The 16,128-nt window shown below is 37.6% G+C and overlaps 1 protein-coding gene across 3 annotated transcripts; it reads left to right on the top strand.

Annotated features, from left to right (window-relative positions):
- Positions 1-696: 696 nt before the first annotated feature.
- On the top strand, positions 697-14,103 carry LOC101744530 (probable peroxisomal acyl-coenzyme A oxidase 1). Of its 3 annotated transcripts, none has more exons than XM_004932346.5 (14): positions 697-1,384; positions 3,408-3,541; positions 4,943-5,099; positions 5,692-5,860; positions 6,885-7,008; positions 7,650-7,894; positions 9,027-9,187; positions 10,326-10,488; positions 10,651-10,841; positions 11,097-11,246; positions 11,971-12,076; positions 12,742-12,894; positions 13,207-13,323; positions 13,865-14,103. In XM_004932346.5, exons 2-14 carry the CDS (start codon positions 3,418-3,420, stop codon positions 14,006-14,008), a joined length of 2,004 nt encoding a protein of 667 aa, XP_004932403.1. In that variant the 5' UTR covers positions 697-1,384; positions 3,408-3,417; the 3' UTR covers positions 14,009-14,103. The 3 variants fall into 3 exon arrangements, with proteins under 3 accessions (XP_004932403.1, XP_062524539.1, XP_021207706.1); XM_062668555.1 differs by having other exon boundaries at positions 710-899; positions 13,207-13,345; positions 13,808-14,103; XM_021352031.3 differs by having other exon boundaries at positions 710-899.
- Positions 14,104-16,128: the final 2,025 nt, after the last annotated feature.

Genomic DNA, 16,128 nt, shown 5'->3' on the forward strand with positions numbered 1-16,128 from the left:
GGTGGACCACTAATTGAATATAATGATTTTATTTATATATTTTGTCACCATACAGATTTTATGTAACTACATACCTTCAATATTTAATTAATTTAATATAATCTATACTAATATTATAAAGGGGAAAGATTTGTTTGTTTGTTTGTTTCGAATAGGCTCCGAAAAAACTGGACCGATTTGAAAAATTCTTTTTCCATTAGAAGCCGACATTGTCCCTGATGAACATAGGCTACTTTTTTTAATTTTTATTTTATTTTATTTTTTTGGTTTCATGTGTGTTTTAATGTTTCCGAAGCGAAGCGAGGGCGGGTCGCTAGTAATATAATAACTTTGTATAATGGCAAACGCTTGGGAACGAACACATCTAAATTTGACTATGTGACCCCCTCCTGGCGCCAAAGCTGTATCCGCCCTTGTAGCGCTATCTAAACATATCATATTCTAACACATTACTAGTACTTGCGATTTCGTATTATGTATGCCATGCTCCAAACGACATGGTCATTGTGAATTCAATGTACATTTCCCTTTGAAATTGTAAATGTTAGTTTAATGCACATTACTCAAACGAGGAGGCAAATGTGCACATTTACCGGAAAATGTGTACATTTGCCGCAATATCTACTTTCACCGTAACATATATATGTCATATCTATGTAACTGGTAGTCTGCAGGTCGCGTTGGGTCTATGGTTGGCACTTGGCAGTACCAGTATGGAGTTTCCGAACGGAATGACGGTCAAGGTTACGGTCAATGACCGTGCGACCGCAGAAGCAGAATTGAATACGTAGTGATAAAGTAATTTATGTGCGAAAAAATAAACGTCTATGAATATCTTAATTGCAGACAACAATAAGATTGGAAGATTTCAATCTAAACAAAAAAATTCACCATTCATGGTATTAATTTTAAAATCTATGTTCTCATATGTATCTCCTTGTTTTTTACATTCTTGGTATTAAAGATTTCAATTTTGTCATGGCTAGATTTAGTTAGTTCTTTTCAATTCTTTTGTGATATGCCGAGTCATTGAACCATTCCGTTTTATGGCGACACGTGTGACTCGTTGTAATTTATAATGTTAATTGTAAAAAGACTAAATAGTAAAGCAATTGGTTTATAAATTCCATCGTTTTTCTGTAAATTATCACATTGATGAGAAACTGTCAATCATCATGACCTTGATAACACGGATTTGACAAAAACACACGTCCAGTCCAATTAAAGATCGACTGCTACCTTTGTGCAAGCGCAGAGCAACAGCTTTTGAATTCAGTAGGATTATAATAGTCACATCAGTCGAGTCGGCAGAACGTTAACTCGCATTACATTAACAATTTAGCATTACAATTCGTAACAGCGCAGCGCTAACATAATTAATACGGTGAGTTCTATATTAATGTATTTGTGTCATTTAAATATTTAACATTATCAAATAGAAGCAAGATAAAAGGATACGTAATCTTGTTTACTTCCAATCAATTGAACTATTTTGATAATCATTATTTAGTTCTAAAATGACTGATAGATGGCGCTATCCTAGATATTAATTATTTGGTGTAGAACGAAAATTAGGTAGATACATACAATATCTATCTATATATATAAAAATGAATTGCTGTTCGTTAGTCTCGCTAAAACTCGAGAACGGCTGGACCCATAGATTATACACTTAATATATTGCTGGACCGATTTAGCTAATTTTGGTCTTGAATTATTTGTGGAAGCCTAGAGGAGGTTTAAAAGGTAGATAAATATGAAAATGCTCGGAAAAATAACAATTTTGTTTTCACTTTGACACGTCCCCCGTCGGACGGATCCCTTTTTTTGGTTTAAGTTTATTTTATACAAAAAAAATAATCTTTTATTTATCGATTAAGGCACTACGAAATCTATCGGGTCAGCTAGTTCATAAATATGTTATTATTTGATCCCAGTATTGAACTTTGCACATTTAATTTGAAATCATATACTGTTCATATCAAATAGATAACTATTGATAATACCAAATTGTTTTGTTTTGTCATATAAAACATACAATTTTAGTAAACTATTGAATAGTGAAACGTTACGCAATGGCTTTCTTTTTATTAAATTAATATATGTAAATACTATTTGATTGGAAATTGAAACTAAGAAATTGGAAATTTAATCATAATATTTCCACTTACTCTTGGAATTAAGTCTTGCCGAGCATAATTTTAAAGATGCCTCGTCGACAAAACTGATAGTAATTTAAAAAAAAGGTACCCGCTGTATAAATAATTACCAGAACCTTCCATGAATAATAGTACCATTGATCGAAGACCAGAACCTAGTTCTAGTTAGAATATAATACCAGAAGTACCAGATTTGCGATTGATTGATTGATTGATTGATTTGCGATCGTTTAATTATCATAAGAGTAAATAGGTACCTACCTATTCAGTTTTGGTAATATTGTAATTGTAACAAAAAAGAAAACAAGTTGATACTAACTTCGGTGTTTAGGTTTAGGTGTATTTTTATAATGACTAATGTATTTTTGGCTAAAATAAAAACTTTCTAGAACGTTCTAGAGCATTTCCTCTGTTTTCCAGTTGTATCGACAGTGTTATAATGGCCCCAAGAGATAGGCAAGACGAGTCGGGAAATGAATTGTGATAATTAAATTGACACTCTCGTGGGGTAGTGGTAAATTTTTTGTAATTTATCCTTTCCTGCCATCACGACATTTTTGTTTTGAGATGTTAAGAACTAATATTATTTGACCGATCAGTCAACCGAAGTCGGATCAGATTAACAGAAGTCATCAAACAGCTGATCAATGTCGGCCATGTTTGTTGTTGTTTCCGAATGTTTAGAATAGGTTTAAAATCAGTTCGTTACATTGTAACTTTATCCAACTGTTAATGAACGTCCCATAGACATAGCGCATTGAGTTTCTCGCCGAATATTAACAGCGGGTCGCGATTTTGATCCAGTAGTAGATTTTGCGAAGCACTGCCCTTGCTAGGGCTAGTGTTAGGAGATTCTCTAAGGTTGAGCACGTGAGCTCGCTTACCCGTCCGGGCGTAGTTAGAATAGTCCCTTAAGCTACCATCGAATAGGTAGGGAAACAAATGAGCGTTATGGCGAACGGTTATGTTTAAATTTTGTGACATTCTTTTTAAAACGTCTTTATAAAGTTACGATAATTCATTAAGAAGATCATACAAGCTTAAAGACAAAAGGAATGTATTTCTGTATCGATTAAATAAAGGGGGGTAACGTCTTAGTTTAGCGAGATTAGATATGAAATATTTGTTGATGATATCGCGCACTTTATACCGTATCATCATATTATTATGATATCACGCGGAACTAATGTTGTAGACGTTATACAATAAATCGTTAATTATTTGAAAACTATACATTTTATTCGACAGACGTCTGAAAATGGCTATGAGTAGCGTTAATCCTGATCTAGTTAGGGAGAGGCAGAAGTGTTCGTTTGATGTACAAGAACTGGTGCATTTTATTGATGGAGGAGAAGAGCATACTTTGGAGAGGAGAGAAGTGGGTAAGTGGAATCATTATCAAAATTATGCACAATTGTAATACATATTATACATTAATAGACCAAAAATAGGTTTTACGAAACAACGCGAAATACTTTTATGTTGATAAAAACTATGTTTATATTTTATTTGTATGTAAAGTAGATTGTATGTTTATCTAGTTTTGAGTCTAAAGTAGTACTTGTGTTTGCCCAGTAATCGAAATTTAAACGTAATCTCTGACACCTCAAAGCTTAGGATCATTTTTTGTATAAGGTTAATGATATCGCGTTTATAAAATAAAAAAACACAGAGTATTATTTTCGAAAAGAATATCGTTACCATTAAACCTTGTCGTTAGCTGCTAAAACAAAAGAAAATAAAAATTGGCTGAGAAATAGAGGTGAAAGTTACTTAAATTAACTTTTATCTTTGCCTATTTATTTACATGCAGATAAAAAATTTGAAATCTCAAAACTAATTTGAAAATACAATTAGAATTACAAATTATTATCGAACATTAAAAGAACGGAAATGTTTAATGAAAAATAAAGTAACCCATGTTTTATTCAATTTATCAACGTTATTTTAACATATCTGCAATTTGCATTTGTTAATTAATTTCATTGTTCCTTAATTCAATGTTCCTTTTATTTCATTAATTTGGAAATTGTATAAAGTATAAGAGCTGTCTGTGTGAGGAAAAATAAATTTAATTAATTGTCATTGACCATTGTAGTACCTAGTATTAACTTGGCCGGTTTTTGAACTTTCTGTGATTTCGGGAAGACGATCTATGTAGGCTGCCACAGGTAGGGTACCATCACCCTGCCTATTACCAACTATACTGTCTAGTAAATACTGCCTATCTAGTTGTGTGGTAAATAAGTTCACCAATAATTACAATCAATGGACTGTCGGATTATTTTACTGGTGGTAGAACCTCTTGTGAGTCTGCAAGGGTAGGTACCGCCACCCTGCCTATTTCTGCCGTGAAGCAGTAATGCGTTTCGGTTTGAAGGGTGGGGCAGCCGTTGTAACTATACTGAGACCTTAGAACTCATATCTCAAGGTGGGTGGCGGGATTCAAGTTGTAGATGTCTGTGGGCCACTTAACATCAGGTGGGCCGTGAGCTCATCTACCCATCTAAGCAATAAAAAAATATGTAATTAATAAATTTTGTGTCCTAAAATAATAAATTCGATAAATGTTATGACTCACTGCACGTCACTATTGACAATAAAGAACAGCAATTTGCTCCTTCAACTGTAATTATTATTAATACGAAACTTCATGAGTGGACAAACGTCAAGACTTTCTCTTGTTTCTTATGTATTCCCGTCACTCATAGCACAGGAGAAAAATCTAGCTTAGGATTGTTGAATGAGGAACGTTTACCTAATGAATCTTTGAAATTTGGCAGAAAATTTGGTACTTGACATTAAAGAGCTGAAAGATGTTGTACCTGAGGAGTTTCTGAGCCACAAGGAGCGTTACGAGAATTCGATACGGAAGGCGTGCATACTCTACGAGTTCTTCAGGAAATATTCTGAAACGAATAACACTTTAGATGCGTTTAGGTAAAGCTTTTATGAACTTCGAAAACAGATAATTAATGCGCTGCCAATCACTTAGTACTCTTTTCAGACCTCGTTAAAAAAGTACTCATTTCATATCGTTCGCATTATGGAAGCATGTTAATTTAATGAATCATTTATATGTTTATATGTTTTTATATCCTTATTTGCAGCTAAATTCATTAATCATTTTTCTCAACTATTTTGTGCTTTTCTCTTTAGCGCATTATTCCTAACTTTGACTCTGGTAACATTAGATGTTTGTGCCGTAGTCCGTCTATCAACCATCAATAATTTTATATGTATAATAGTTGAAAAATAAAAAAAACACGCTTAAATAGCAAATCGAATCAATAAACAATTTCATCTTCTTTTTAATCTACTTAGGAGCGCATTTATAAAATTATTGGATTGTCATCTGTTATTGATGCGCGTGGAAATTGATATTCTAGTTTCAGTTTCAATCTTATGTAGTCTAAGCATGTTTGAAATCTAACCTGTAGACAGATTGACTGGCATTAGATTACCAAGTGACGAACATTAACATCGTATTTGTAAAGTTTAAACACACTGTATATACATGCCTTATTTTTAGTCCAACAAACAAATATCGCGTCCAAATGGGAGTGTTTAAAGACATTTCCCCATTTATGTTGCACATGGGAATGTTCGTACCGACCATCATGAACCAGAGCGCTCCGGACCAGGCCGCCGAGTGGCTGCCGAAGGCCCTCAATCTGGAGATTATTGGAACTTATGCTCAGGTATTTAATGGACATAATAATATGTTGATGTAGCGTTTCTCAGAGAGCCCTAAGTTCTGTAAAGCGAACTTAAAAATGAGTTCTTTCTTGCAGTACACAAGTTATGGGTAGTGCGATTTGAGCACGTTCGGGTATGTACCGCCCCCCTATTTCTGCTGTGAAGCAGTAATGCATTTTGATTCGAAAGATCTGACAGCCGTTTTATGTAAAACCAGAGATTTAGAACTAATGTCTGAAAATGGGCGGCGGCATTAACGTTGTAGATGGCTATGGGCTGCGATCAACAGAGAAGCTGAGAAGTGCGCGTTTGATGGTATGGACATGTGATAACACGAAATGAAAATTAGGTTGGTAAGAGAGTGTTAACTATGAATGTGGTAGGATATAGAGGAAGAGGTAGACCTAAGAAGAAATGGATGGATTGCGTGAAAGACGATATGGGTAAGAGGGGAGTGAGCGAAGAAATGTTATATAGGAAATGGGACTGGGAGAAGGGCACGAGAATGAATTATGGTTATGGACTGCGATGACTTAGTATCAGTTGGCCCGGGAGAACGAGCTCACTCATCTTAGCAACAAAAAATATTAAGAAAAAGCAACATTCCTTATTTTTCTTTATTTTTGGGAAAGGCATGATCCAAACTGAATTACTTGGAGTTGGTCCCTCTCGTACCGTTATTGTTACTACTGTACTGTTTGGTATTCTACTACCGTAAAATTAACCGAAGTAAAGAATGCACTGATTAGAAGGGAGTCGACTTGTATACGACGTGCATATACCTTGTACAAGTGTGTGTGTACGTGTGTGGCTCTGACACCCACTTAACATCAGGTGGGTGGGGGAAAAAAAACAAGTTGGCGGTGACGTTCACTATAAGGTACCTATAAAGATTAGGAAATGCTTTACATAGAATCGTCTATGAGATTCCATGTAGGACACCAAAAATATAAACAAAGAAGCATGTTAAAACAAGACGCCGAACTCACATTTGGCGTTGCATGTACCTATATGTGTTCTTCGCAGACGGAGTTAGGTCACGGCACGTTTCTCAGGGGCTTAGAGACGACTGCGACATACGACCCTAAGACCGAGGAGTTCGTACTGAACAGTCCAACTCTGACGGCGTACAAATGGTGGCCAGGTGGATGTAAGTAATACATGTCCGATAAATTCCAAATTGATAATCCTGTGTGGTAGTACATTAGTAGTAGTAGACTGCCCCGTTGGTACAAGACAATGTGAGATTCAACTTGTGACGCTGAAGACTATTTTAATTTTTTTTATTTTTTTATTTATTGCCTAGATGGGTGGACGAGCTCACAGCCTACCTGATGTTAAGTGGTTACTGGAACCCATAGACATCTACAACGTAAATGCGCCAACCACCTCGAGGTATAAGTTCTAAGGTCTCAGTATAGTTACAACGGCTACCCCACCCTTCGAACCGAAACGCATTACTGCTTCACGGCGGAAATAGGCGGGGTGGTGGTACCTACCTGTGTGGACTCCCAAGAGGTCCTACCACCAGTGATTACGCAAATTATAATTTTGCGGGTTTGATTTTTATTACACGATGTTATTCCTTCACCGTGGAAGTCAATCGTGAACATTTGTTGAGTACGTATTTCATTAGAAAAATTGGTACCCGCCTGCGGGATTCGAACACCGGTGCATCGCTTCATAACGCACCGGACGTCTTATCCTTTAGGCCACGATGACTTCAAAAGTAATCTCAGTAACTTCAAGGGAAAATGCGCAGGTCTCAATATTATCGGTTTTATATTGCAGTGGCTCACACGGCCAATCATTGCATCGTGGTTGCCCAGCTGTACACGAACGGCAAATGTTACGGGGTCCATCCGTTCTTCGTTCAGATTCGAGATTCGGAAACGCACATGCCACTAACAGGTGTCAAAGTTGGCGAGATTGGACCCAAGCTTGGCTTTAATACTGCCAATAACGGTTTCCTTGGTTTCAACAATTTCCGTATACCCAGGATGAATATGTTGATGAAGAACGCTCAGGTTCTAAAGGTAAAAATGCAATTACTTCTCTTTTCAGAAACACTTTTAAAAATTATGTTTCATCACATTATTGAAAACACAATAGTAGGTACATTGTGCACCAAGGAAGAAAAGTAGGACATTTCCTCCCGCGTGTAAAATTTTAAATAAACTACTACTAATTGAATAAGAACTGTCTGATGAACTCATCTTTGTTTCATACTTCAGTATTAAATTTTATTGCATTTTGTTTATTTCACTTTTACACTAAACACAATATTGCAAATTATCTGAACACAACAATGGCGGAGAATTTTAGGTGCGTGAGAGTAGACGTAGACACTAACGCGCATGCGCACTTGTACCCAGGGAGAAAAAGTTAGACTTTCTTCCCTGTACAGCGGGAGGAAAACCGAACTTTCGGCGTAGGTAGGAGAAAAAACAATATTATTGTATGTTTTCTACTTGTAGGTAACTAACTGGCTATATTTCTATCTGAAACAAATTCCTTGGTCACATCACGAAAACCCTAGTAAATGAAAACAATCTTCAACGTGCAGATCGTGAAATCATTATTCCAAAAATATTATAACACGAATGCGCAATGTGAATCGTACAAAACTCTGTTATCAAGAAGCGGGTCAACGATTCTATGAACTTTAATTGGCTTTATTTTTCTTTCGCTATTCAAGAACTCAAGAACAACCAAATTTCTAAAACGTTTGCATTTGCCAAAAAGATTAATTTTCATCTACTTCTAGGTACACTTCTGTAATTTTAACTTTAGACTCTAGCTGTAATACGTTTAATAAGTCATCACTGGTGGTAGGGCCTCTCAAGAGTCCGCACGGGTAGGTACCACCACCCCGCCTATTTCCGCCGTGAAGCAGTAATGCGTTTCGGTTCGAAGGGTGGGGCAGCCGTTGTAACTATACTGAGACCTTAGAACTTCTAACTCAAGGTGGGTGGCGCACTTACGTTGTAGATGTCTATGGGCTCCAGTACCCACTTAACACCAGGTGGGCTGTGAGCTCGTCCACCCATCTAAGCAATAAAAAAAATTAGATTTGTTCAGGAATTTAGTGGTAATACATAAATGACGACTGTGGGCTGATAATGATGATGACATAAAAGCACGATTTTATGAATAATCTTTTTACAGGACGGAACATACGTGAAAGCGAAAAGCGACAAGCTGACTTATGGTACCATGGTGTTCGTGCGGGTCCTCATTGTGACCGACATGGCGTACGAGCTGTCGCGGGCCTCCACCATCGCCGTCCGGTACGCCGCCGTCAGACACCAATCACAACCGAAGCCTGGGTAATGAGAATTTATTCAACTTGTACTTGTATTCAATAAAACACACACACGCACGCACGCCCGCACGCCCGCACGCACGCACGCACACAGATTATAATTATTTAAAGTCTAGCTGATCTGTCCGCTTCGCTGGGCATTTAAAATTAACATTATTATTTCTCACCCCCACAAAGATTCTCATCATGAACGGCTCCGCAATTGGTGTAGGGAGTATATAAATATTAGCCTATCCATTAAGTACATGTATTTTTTATATGGATACCAAGTTTCAAGTCAATCGGATGCATGGTTCAGTAGTTATAATAGAACATCCGTAAAAACCACTGTAGATTTATACTTAATAGATGAGATGGGACGAAATAAGGTCTTAGTAAAATGGTGATTATTTATTGAGATTGCAATGGACTTTTTCTAAGAAGTCACATCCAGAGAATTTATTTCACAAATGCTAAATGGTTAATACATAAGCTATCCTTGTTACGCGTTTATACACTCAAAAGCACTAAATTAACAAAATAACACAATATACACAACTTCGCCCTTCTCATTCTTGGGTAATTACTGGAGTCTGATACCTAATATAGATGTCACGACTGTTATGTAGAATGCACGTAGGGATACCAGCAATTTGGAACGCCTTGTGGTGACCGGTAAAATAGAGGGAAAAAGGCCTAGGGGTAGAGGTCCCAAACGATGGTCGGACCAAATAGCGGAGGAACTGGGGATGCCTATCAGCGACGCACTCCACCGGGCTGCAGGGCGGGATCGATGGAGACAGTTGGTTGACGAAATCGGACGGAGTCACGATCCTCACCAGTGAGGAACCGATCGAAGAGAGAGAGATGTAGAATGGTGATATACGCGTTGATACTAGGTTCACATGCGTTCCCCAAAGTACGTCGCGGGTATTTTTTTTTTCGGGCAGAAGACCGAACCTCTCACTAGGTGTTCGCGCCTAGGACATACGAGGAGTATGTGGGACTTGACTTGATTCTGCAGATGTTGAGAGCAGACCGCGGGTCCAATGATAGCGTCGCGGGTACTGCACTGACCGCATTCAGTAAAATCTTAGATTCCTAGTGATTCTTAACCTCTCTCTTTCTAATCAATTGAGAAATAAAAAGAGAAATAATTACAGAGAACCGGAGCCGGCAATCATTGAGTACGTAACGCAGCAACACAAGCTGTTCATAGCCATAGCGACGAGCCACGCGTACCGTGTGACCGGGAATTGGCTGTGGAACACTTACTCCAAAGTGACGAGCGATATGGGCAAAGGGAATTTAGATCAACTTCCGGAGGTAATTTACGAGCTATTGTATTATCTGCTATATTATATATACTTTATGTATGTATGCCGTGGTACAGACTCCACCAGTAATTACGCAAATTAGAATAATGTGTTCTTTTTTTTCGTTTTTGAATAATGTTTTGTTTCGGTAACATTAAATTAAACATTACAGCTTCATGCGTTAGCGTGTTGTCTCAAAGCGGTTTGTTCGAGAGATGCCACTCTGCGCATTGAGGAGTGCCGATTGGCCTGCGGAGGCCACGGGTACATGGCTTCATCGGGTCTCCCGATAATACAAAACATTGCTGCGGCCACCATAACGTACGAGGGCGAGTACACGGTCCTGATGCTGCAGACTGCCCGGTAATTGTACAAGAAAGGATCAATTTTTTATTTCTGCACATAGTGTGGTTGGCTCGGGTTTGATACTTGCGAATATCGCTCCGAGGCACGAACTCGCAGATTGTGGAGGGAAAGACGGATTCAATTTTTTTGGGTCATTTTTTGGTCAGTTGGAAATAGCCGGATTTTTACTTACTAAAATCTCACGTCTACCTCCATGGGCTGTGAAATCTGAAAAGCACCATACTTGAGCGAATGAACTCGGATTCTTTTCAGATATTTGGTGAAGGCTTGGAAACAGGCTTCCGTTGGCAAAGTAATGACTCCCACGGTGGCCTATCTCGTTGACTTCTCAAAAAATAGTAATCACATATGGGAGAACACTCCTGAAGGCATCATAAGAGGATTCCACGCGGTGGGCGCTGGGTGAGTCCAATAGAATTACTGTCTTTTTATTTTCGTCATCAGAAATTACAAGTAAATTAGACATTGATTTTAGTAAAGTTTTTATTTGTTGCATTGACGTACGAGATCACGATCTAAGTGGTGTGAAATGGATACCAGAGCCGCCACTCATGAGAGATGTGAGCTTTAAAAACCAATTATATTGATTAATTACATATTAAGGATATCTATGAGCTTACAAGACGCTCTACTATACCTACTGGTGTATATGCATCATGAGAATAAAACAGGTAGCGAAGTATTGCAACATTCCGACGGCTGCCTTAGCCCAAGTACCTCAAGGTACCACACTTCTGTTCGTCATGGAAGGCAAATCTTTATGACTTACATGAGCATAGCCCATCGTCTCTTTAATACATATTATCAAAAAGTCATTGTGTATAATCTGTGGTGAACGCAAGAAGCCCGCCAAAATGAAACATGCTTAAAAAAGTTATTGTAGTCTAAAAATCTTAAGCTTTCATACGACAATCCCCGTTCATGGTATAGTAAATAATGTTTACCAGCATTATTCGATTTGAAATATGTGATTGATATTCGCAAAAATTGTTTTAAGATTCCATCCACGCTATATTTTTCTAATACACATTTAATAAGCGCTTTAAATGTCCATAATCGTGTTGGCATCGTTGGGTAAATCCACAGTACTTTTTGTATTCGGGTGTAATTCCGAGTTCATTTTTAGAAAGACCCAAGCAGCATTTGAGGCAGTACAGGCGCACGAGAAAACCGGGTTAGACTTCGAGGACGCCTGGAACAGAGCCTCCGTGCAGCTCGTGAACGCTAGTGAGGTGAGAGCTGTTTTCAGACCACAAATAACATATACGCTTAATTTATTCTTACCTGAATATTCGTGAGATAATTTGTTTTTTAAGTGATTTTATGAGCTGTCTTATTTTAATTTATATTCATATTTTATGAAAAATGATATGGAATGAAATGAAATGAAGATGATTAATTTGAGACATTAATCGACTGGGATGAAATTAAATGAAATGAAATGAGATGATATGGGATGAAATATAATCTCAGTAAAATGGTGGTCATTTACTAAGATTTTTTCAGTGGACCTTTTAAAGGATCCCGAGAAGTTACGTCCAGCGGCTTTGTTTCATTTTCCTACATTTGTGCACTTTCACAGATATTAAACAGTTAATAAACCACCATTATTACACATTTAAACCCGAAGAAACATTAAATAGACAAAATAAAACAAATCACACAACTTCACTCCTCGCGTTCCCGCCAAAAAGTCCTTATTGTAAAATTTTGTATAAATCCACAGATTCAAATGTTTATAAACGTTCTTTTTAATCCACTCACGATGTTACGTTTTCTTTAAAGTTTCTTCGTAGTGATGAGGAATTTTTTTTTTTCGATCAATTCCGTTAACTGAGTTTTCTTGAAAGTTCTTTTTTTTTATTATAAAAATATTTATACTGTCATAACCCCACAGGCTCACTGCCGAGCAATACTCTGCGAAATGTCTTGGGCCGAAATGCAACGCTTGAGCCAGACCCTATCGCCGAATCTAAGAAAAGTTGTCCTCGAATTAATCGAGATGTACATTGTGTTTTGGGCTTTAGAAAAACGCGGGGAGCTTTTGATGGTATGTATAAAATACGAACTTGGAATGTAGATTAAAAAAGTTTAACGTAGTATCTATGCTAGTTAATACTAGTTAATCTTCCAAAATATCAGTTACAGTCCTTTGCAAATTATTATAATTTTAAGAATATAGTTTCAAATTAGCAATTTTCTGATATCCTCACATTAACAGAATGTTGATAGTAAACATTAAAATATTAACTTCCAGATATTTGATAGGGTTGATTACCATTACGATAATAAAGATACTTGAAAGTTAATGGCGGCCTTTACCGATGTAGTGGTAAAACTAAATTATTAATTTTTATTTTAGTACACGAAGATACAGAAAGACGATATAGCGGTGCTGCAGAAAAGATATGAAGAGTTGTTGGCGGCTGTCCGACCTAACGCTGTCGGGTTGGTGGACGCCTTCGATATTAGAGATGAGGTAAAGTCGCACGCGCAAACGTGTAATATTTACACGCGAATCAAAACCAGCATTTACTGGTGGTAGGGCCTCTTGTGAGTCCGCACGGTAGGTAACACCGCCCTGTCTATTTCTGTCGTGAAGTAGTAAAGCGTTTCGGTTTGAAGGGCGGGGCAGCCGTTGTAACTATACTGAGACCTTATAACTGATATCTCAAGGTGGGTGGCGTATTTACGTCATAGATGTCTATGGGCTCCAGCAACCACTTAACACCAGGTGGGCTGTGAGCTCGTCCATCCATCTAAGCATCTAAGCAATAAACAATAAAAAATGTGGAAATCATCAGTCACAAATGTCTATAATTTAATTGCATGTTAAAATAGACTTGCCTAATATTGACGTCAAAATACCTGGTATTATGTCAGTTTGATATACGCAGACAGTATTGAATGCATAATCTGTGGTCTCAGTATAAATTTGAAAAATTAACCACCGAACTTTCTAGTTAATACTGTACGGTATCTAAAACTGTTGAAGGTCATCGGCATCAATATGATTACAGATCCTGAACTCCACCCTGGGTGCTTTCGACGGGCGCGTGTACGAGCGCCTGATGGAGGAGGCGCTGAAGAGTCCTCTCAACGCGGAGCCCGTCAACAGATCCTTCCACCAGTACCTCAAACCTCTGATCAAAGCTAAGCTGTGATAGCATCAACAATACGATATCCTAATTATCGATTTTGTATAGTAAAAAATTAAATAGATTGTAAAAACGATATCTATCAATAAATATTATTTTCTAACTAATTAAAATTTTATTTCTCTCTCTCTGTTATATGTACACTCTTGACAAAGTGATTTCATAAAAAGAGATAGATAATAATTGTTCATTCATTTTCACAATATAACATACCTTTATATATTTACTAGCTGTACCCGTCCATTTCGCTGGGCATTTAAGATTAACATTATTATTTCTCACCCCCACAAAGATTCTCATCATTAACGCCCCCGCAACTGGTACAGGGATTCCAACACTCACATAAATATTAGCCTATCCATTAAGTACATGTATTTTCTACATGGATACCAAGTTTCAAGTCAATCGGATGCATGGTTCAGTAGTTATAACGGAACATCCGTAAAAACCACTGTAGATTTATATATTAGTTTATTAGTATAGATTAATTCGGTTGATACATAAATTTCCAGGTGAAAAGACATCTAGATGATCTGGAATAACATGTAACCATTACATCAATATTCGTAATATAATTACATTGACGACTTAGTGCATGGAAGTACCACCGACTAATAACATACTATGCGATTCCAATCCGGTGTTAGATTCAGCTCTTGCTAGGGCCTGTGTTAGTTCGCTCATTTGAGCCCTTGAGCATACCTACCGGTCCGTGAGTAACGTAAACGCACCTAATAACGACCCTTTAAAGTCGACACCCATTACCGCCCGTTTCATAAAATTATAATTTTAAAGTATTGTATTATAGTTAGAACAGTGGTTGCTTTAAAAAAAATGAAGATGTTTTTTTTTACTGGTGGCCCGAAGGCCTTTCCAGTTTCACCAGGAAATGTGGGCGAGCAAAGGCTCAGTCAGGAGGGGTGTGATTTGCTAGCAGCTGCCCGAGCGCCTCTGAAGGAGACCTAACAACTCAAGACTCTTTGTCGAGTTCGACGAGTACGGTTACCGGGGTCCCTTTTTTATTTTTTATTGCTTAGATGGGTGGACGAGCTCACAGCCCACCTGGTATTAAGTGGTTACTGGAGGCCATAGACATCCACGACGTAAATGCGCCACCCACCTTGAGATATAAGTTCTAAAGTCTCAGGTATAGTTACAACGGCTGCCCCACCCTTCAAACCGAAACGCATTACTGCTTCACGGCAGAAATAGGTAGGGTGGTGGTACCCATCCGCGCGGACTCACAAGAGGTCCTACCACAAGTAATTACGCAAATTATAATTTTGCGGGTTTCATTTTTATTACACGATGTTATTCCTTCACCGTGGAAGTCAATCGTGAACATTTGTTGAGTACGTATTTCATTAGAAAAATTGGTACCCGCCTGAGATTCGAACACCGGTGCATCGCTCAACACAAATGCACCGGACGTCTGATCCGTAGGCCACGGCGACTTCCAAGCCATCCCTAAGCCTGCTCCTAGTGATAGAGCTGAAGGCGTCAGTAAAGATGTACATATTTGTATTGTAAATATACATAGCTTGCTCGTATTCCTAAGCTCATGAATTAAAGAATAATTGCTTTGTTCGTTGTTGGACTACGGAGACAGCGCAAATTTTATAGTATCCGGGTCCCGATTGCGTAAGTATACTTATATCGTTTTTAGTAAAAAATATAATCGTAAAGAGTTATAATGATGTTTAAATATTTTTTAATAATATCTTCTTAATAATTTAATAAACACAAAAGTGGCGGTAATAGGAACAATTGTTACAATTATTATTTCTATTACCGACCCATGTCGCTGTTTGGTTTTAGATGAATATTTTTATTACTAGGTATGTTTTTCATTATGATATATGAATCAATAGTTTGAATTGAGACCATCTGGGAAAAAAACTATGCACGGATTAATGAGGCGCTTACGTATTATGTTTCACGAAGATTTGATTTTCTCTATGATGCGTATACAAAGAGCTATTACCAAGCATCTCATTTGTGATCGCCGTTAGTCTTTTTACCGATTTCAGTCATAATAAAACCGCTGCCCACCGCTGAGAACTTCCGAAACGCGTTTTTCTTCCTTCCAGATAAATAATTTTATCATAATCAATCTCTGTCAGTAT

The sequence above is a fragment of the Bombyx mori genome, chromosome 5 (assembly GCF_030269925.1).
Source record: "Bombyx mori chromosome 5, ASM3026992v2".
Classification (NCBI taxonomy): domain Eukaryota; kingdom Metazoa; phylum Arthropoda; class Insecta; order Lepidoptera; family Bombycidae; genus Bombyx; species Bombyx mori.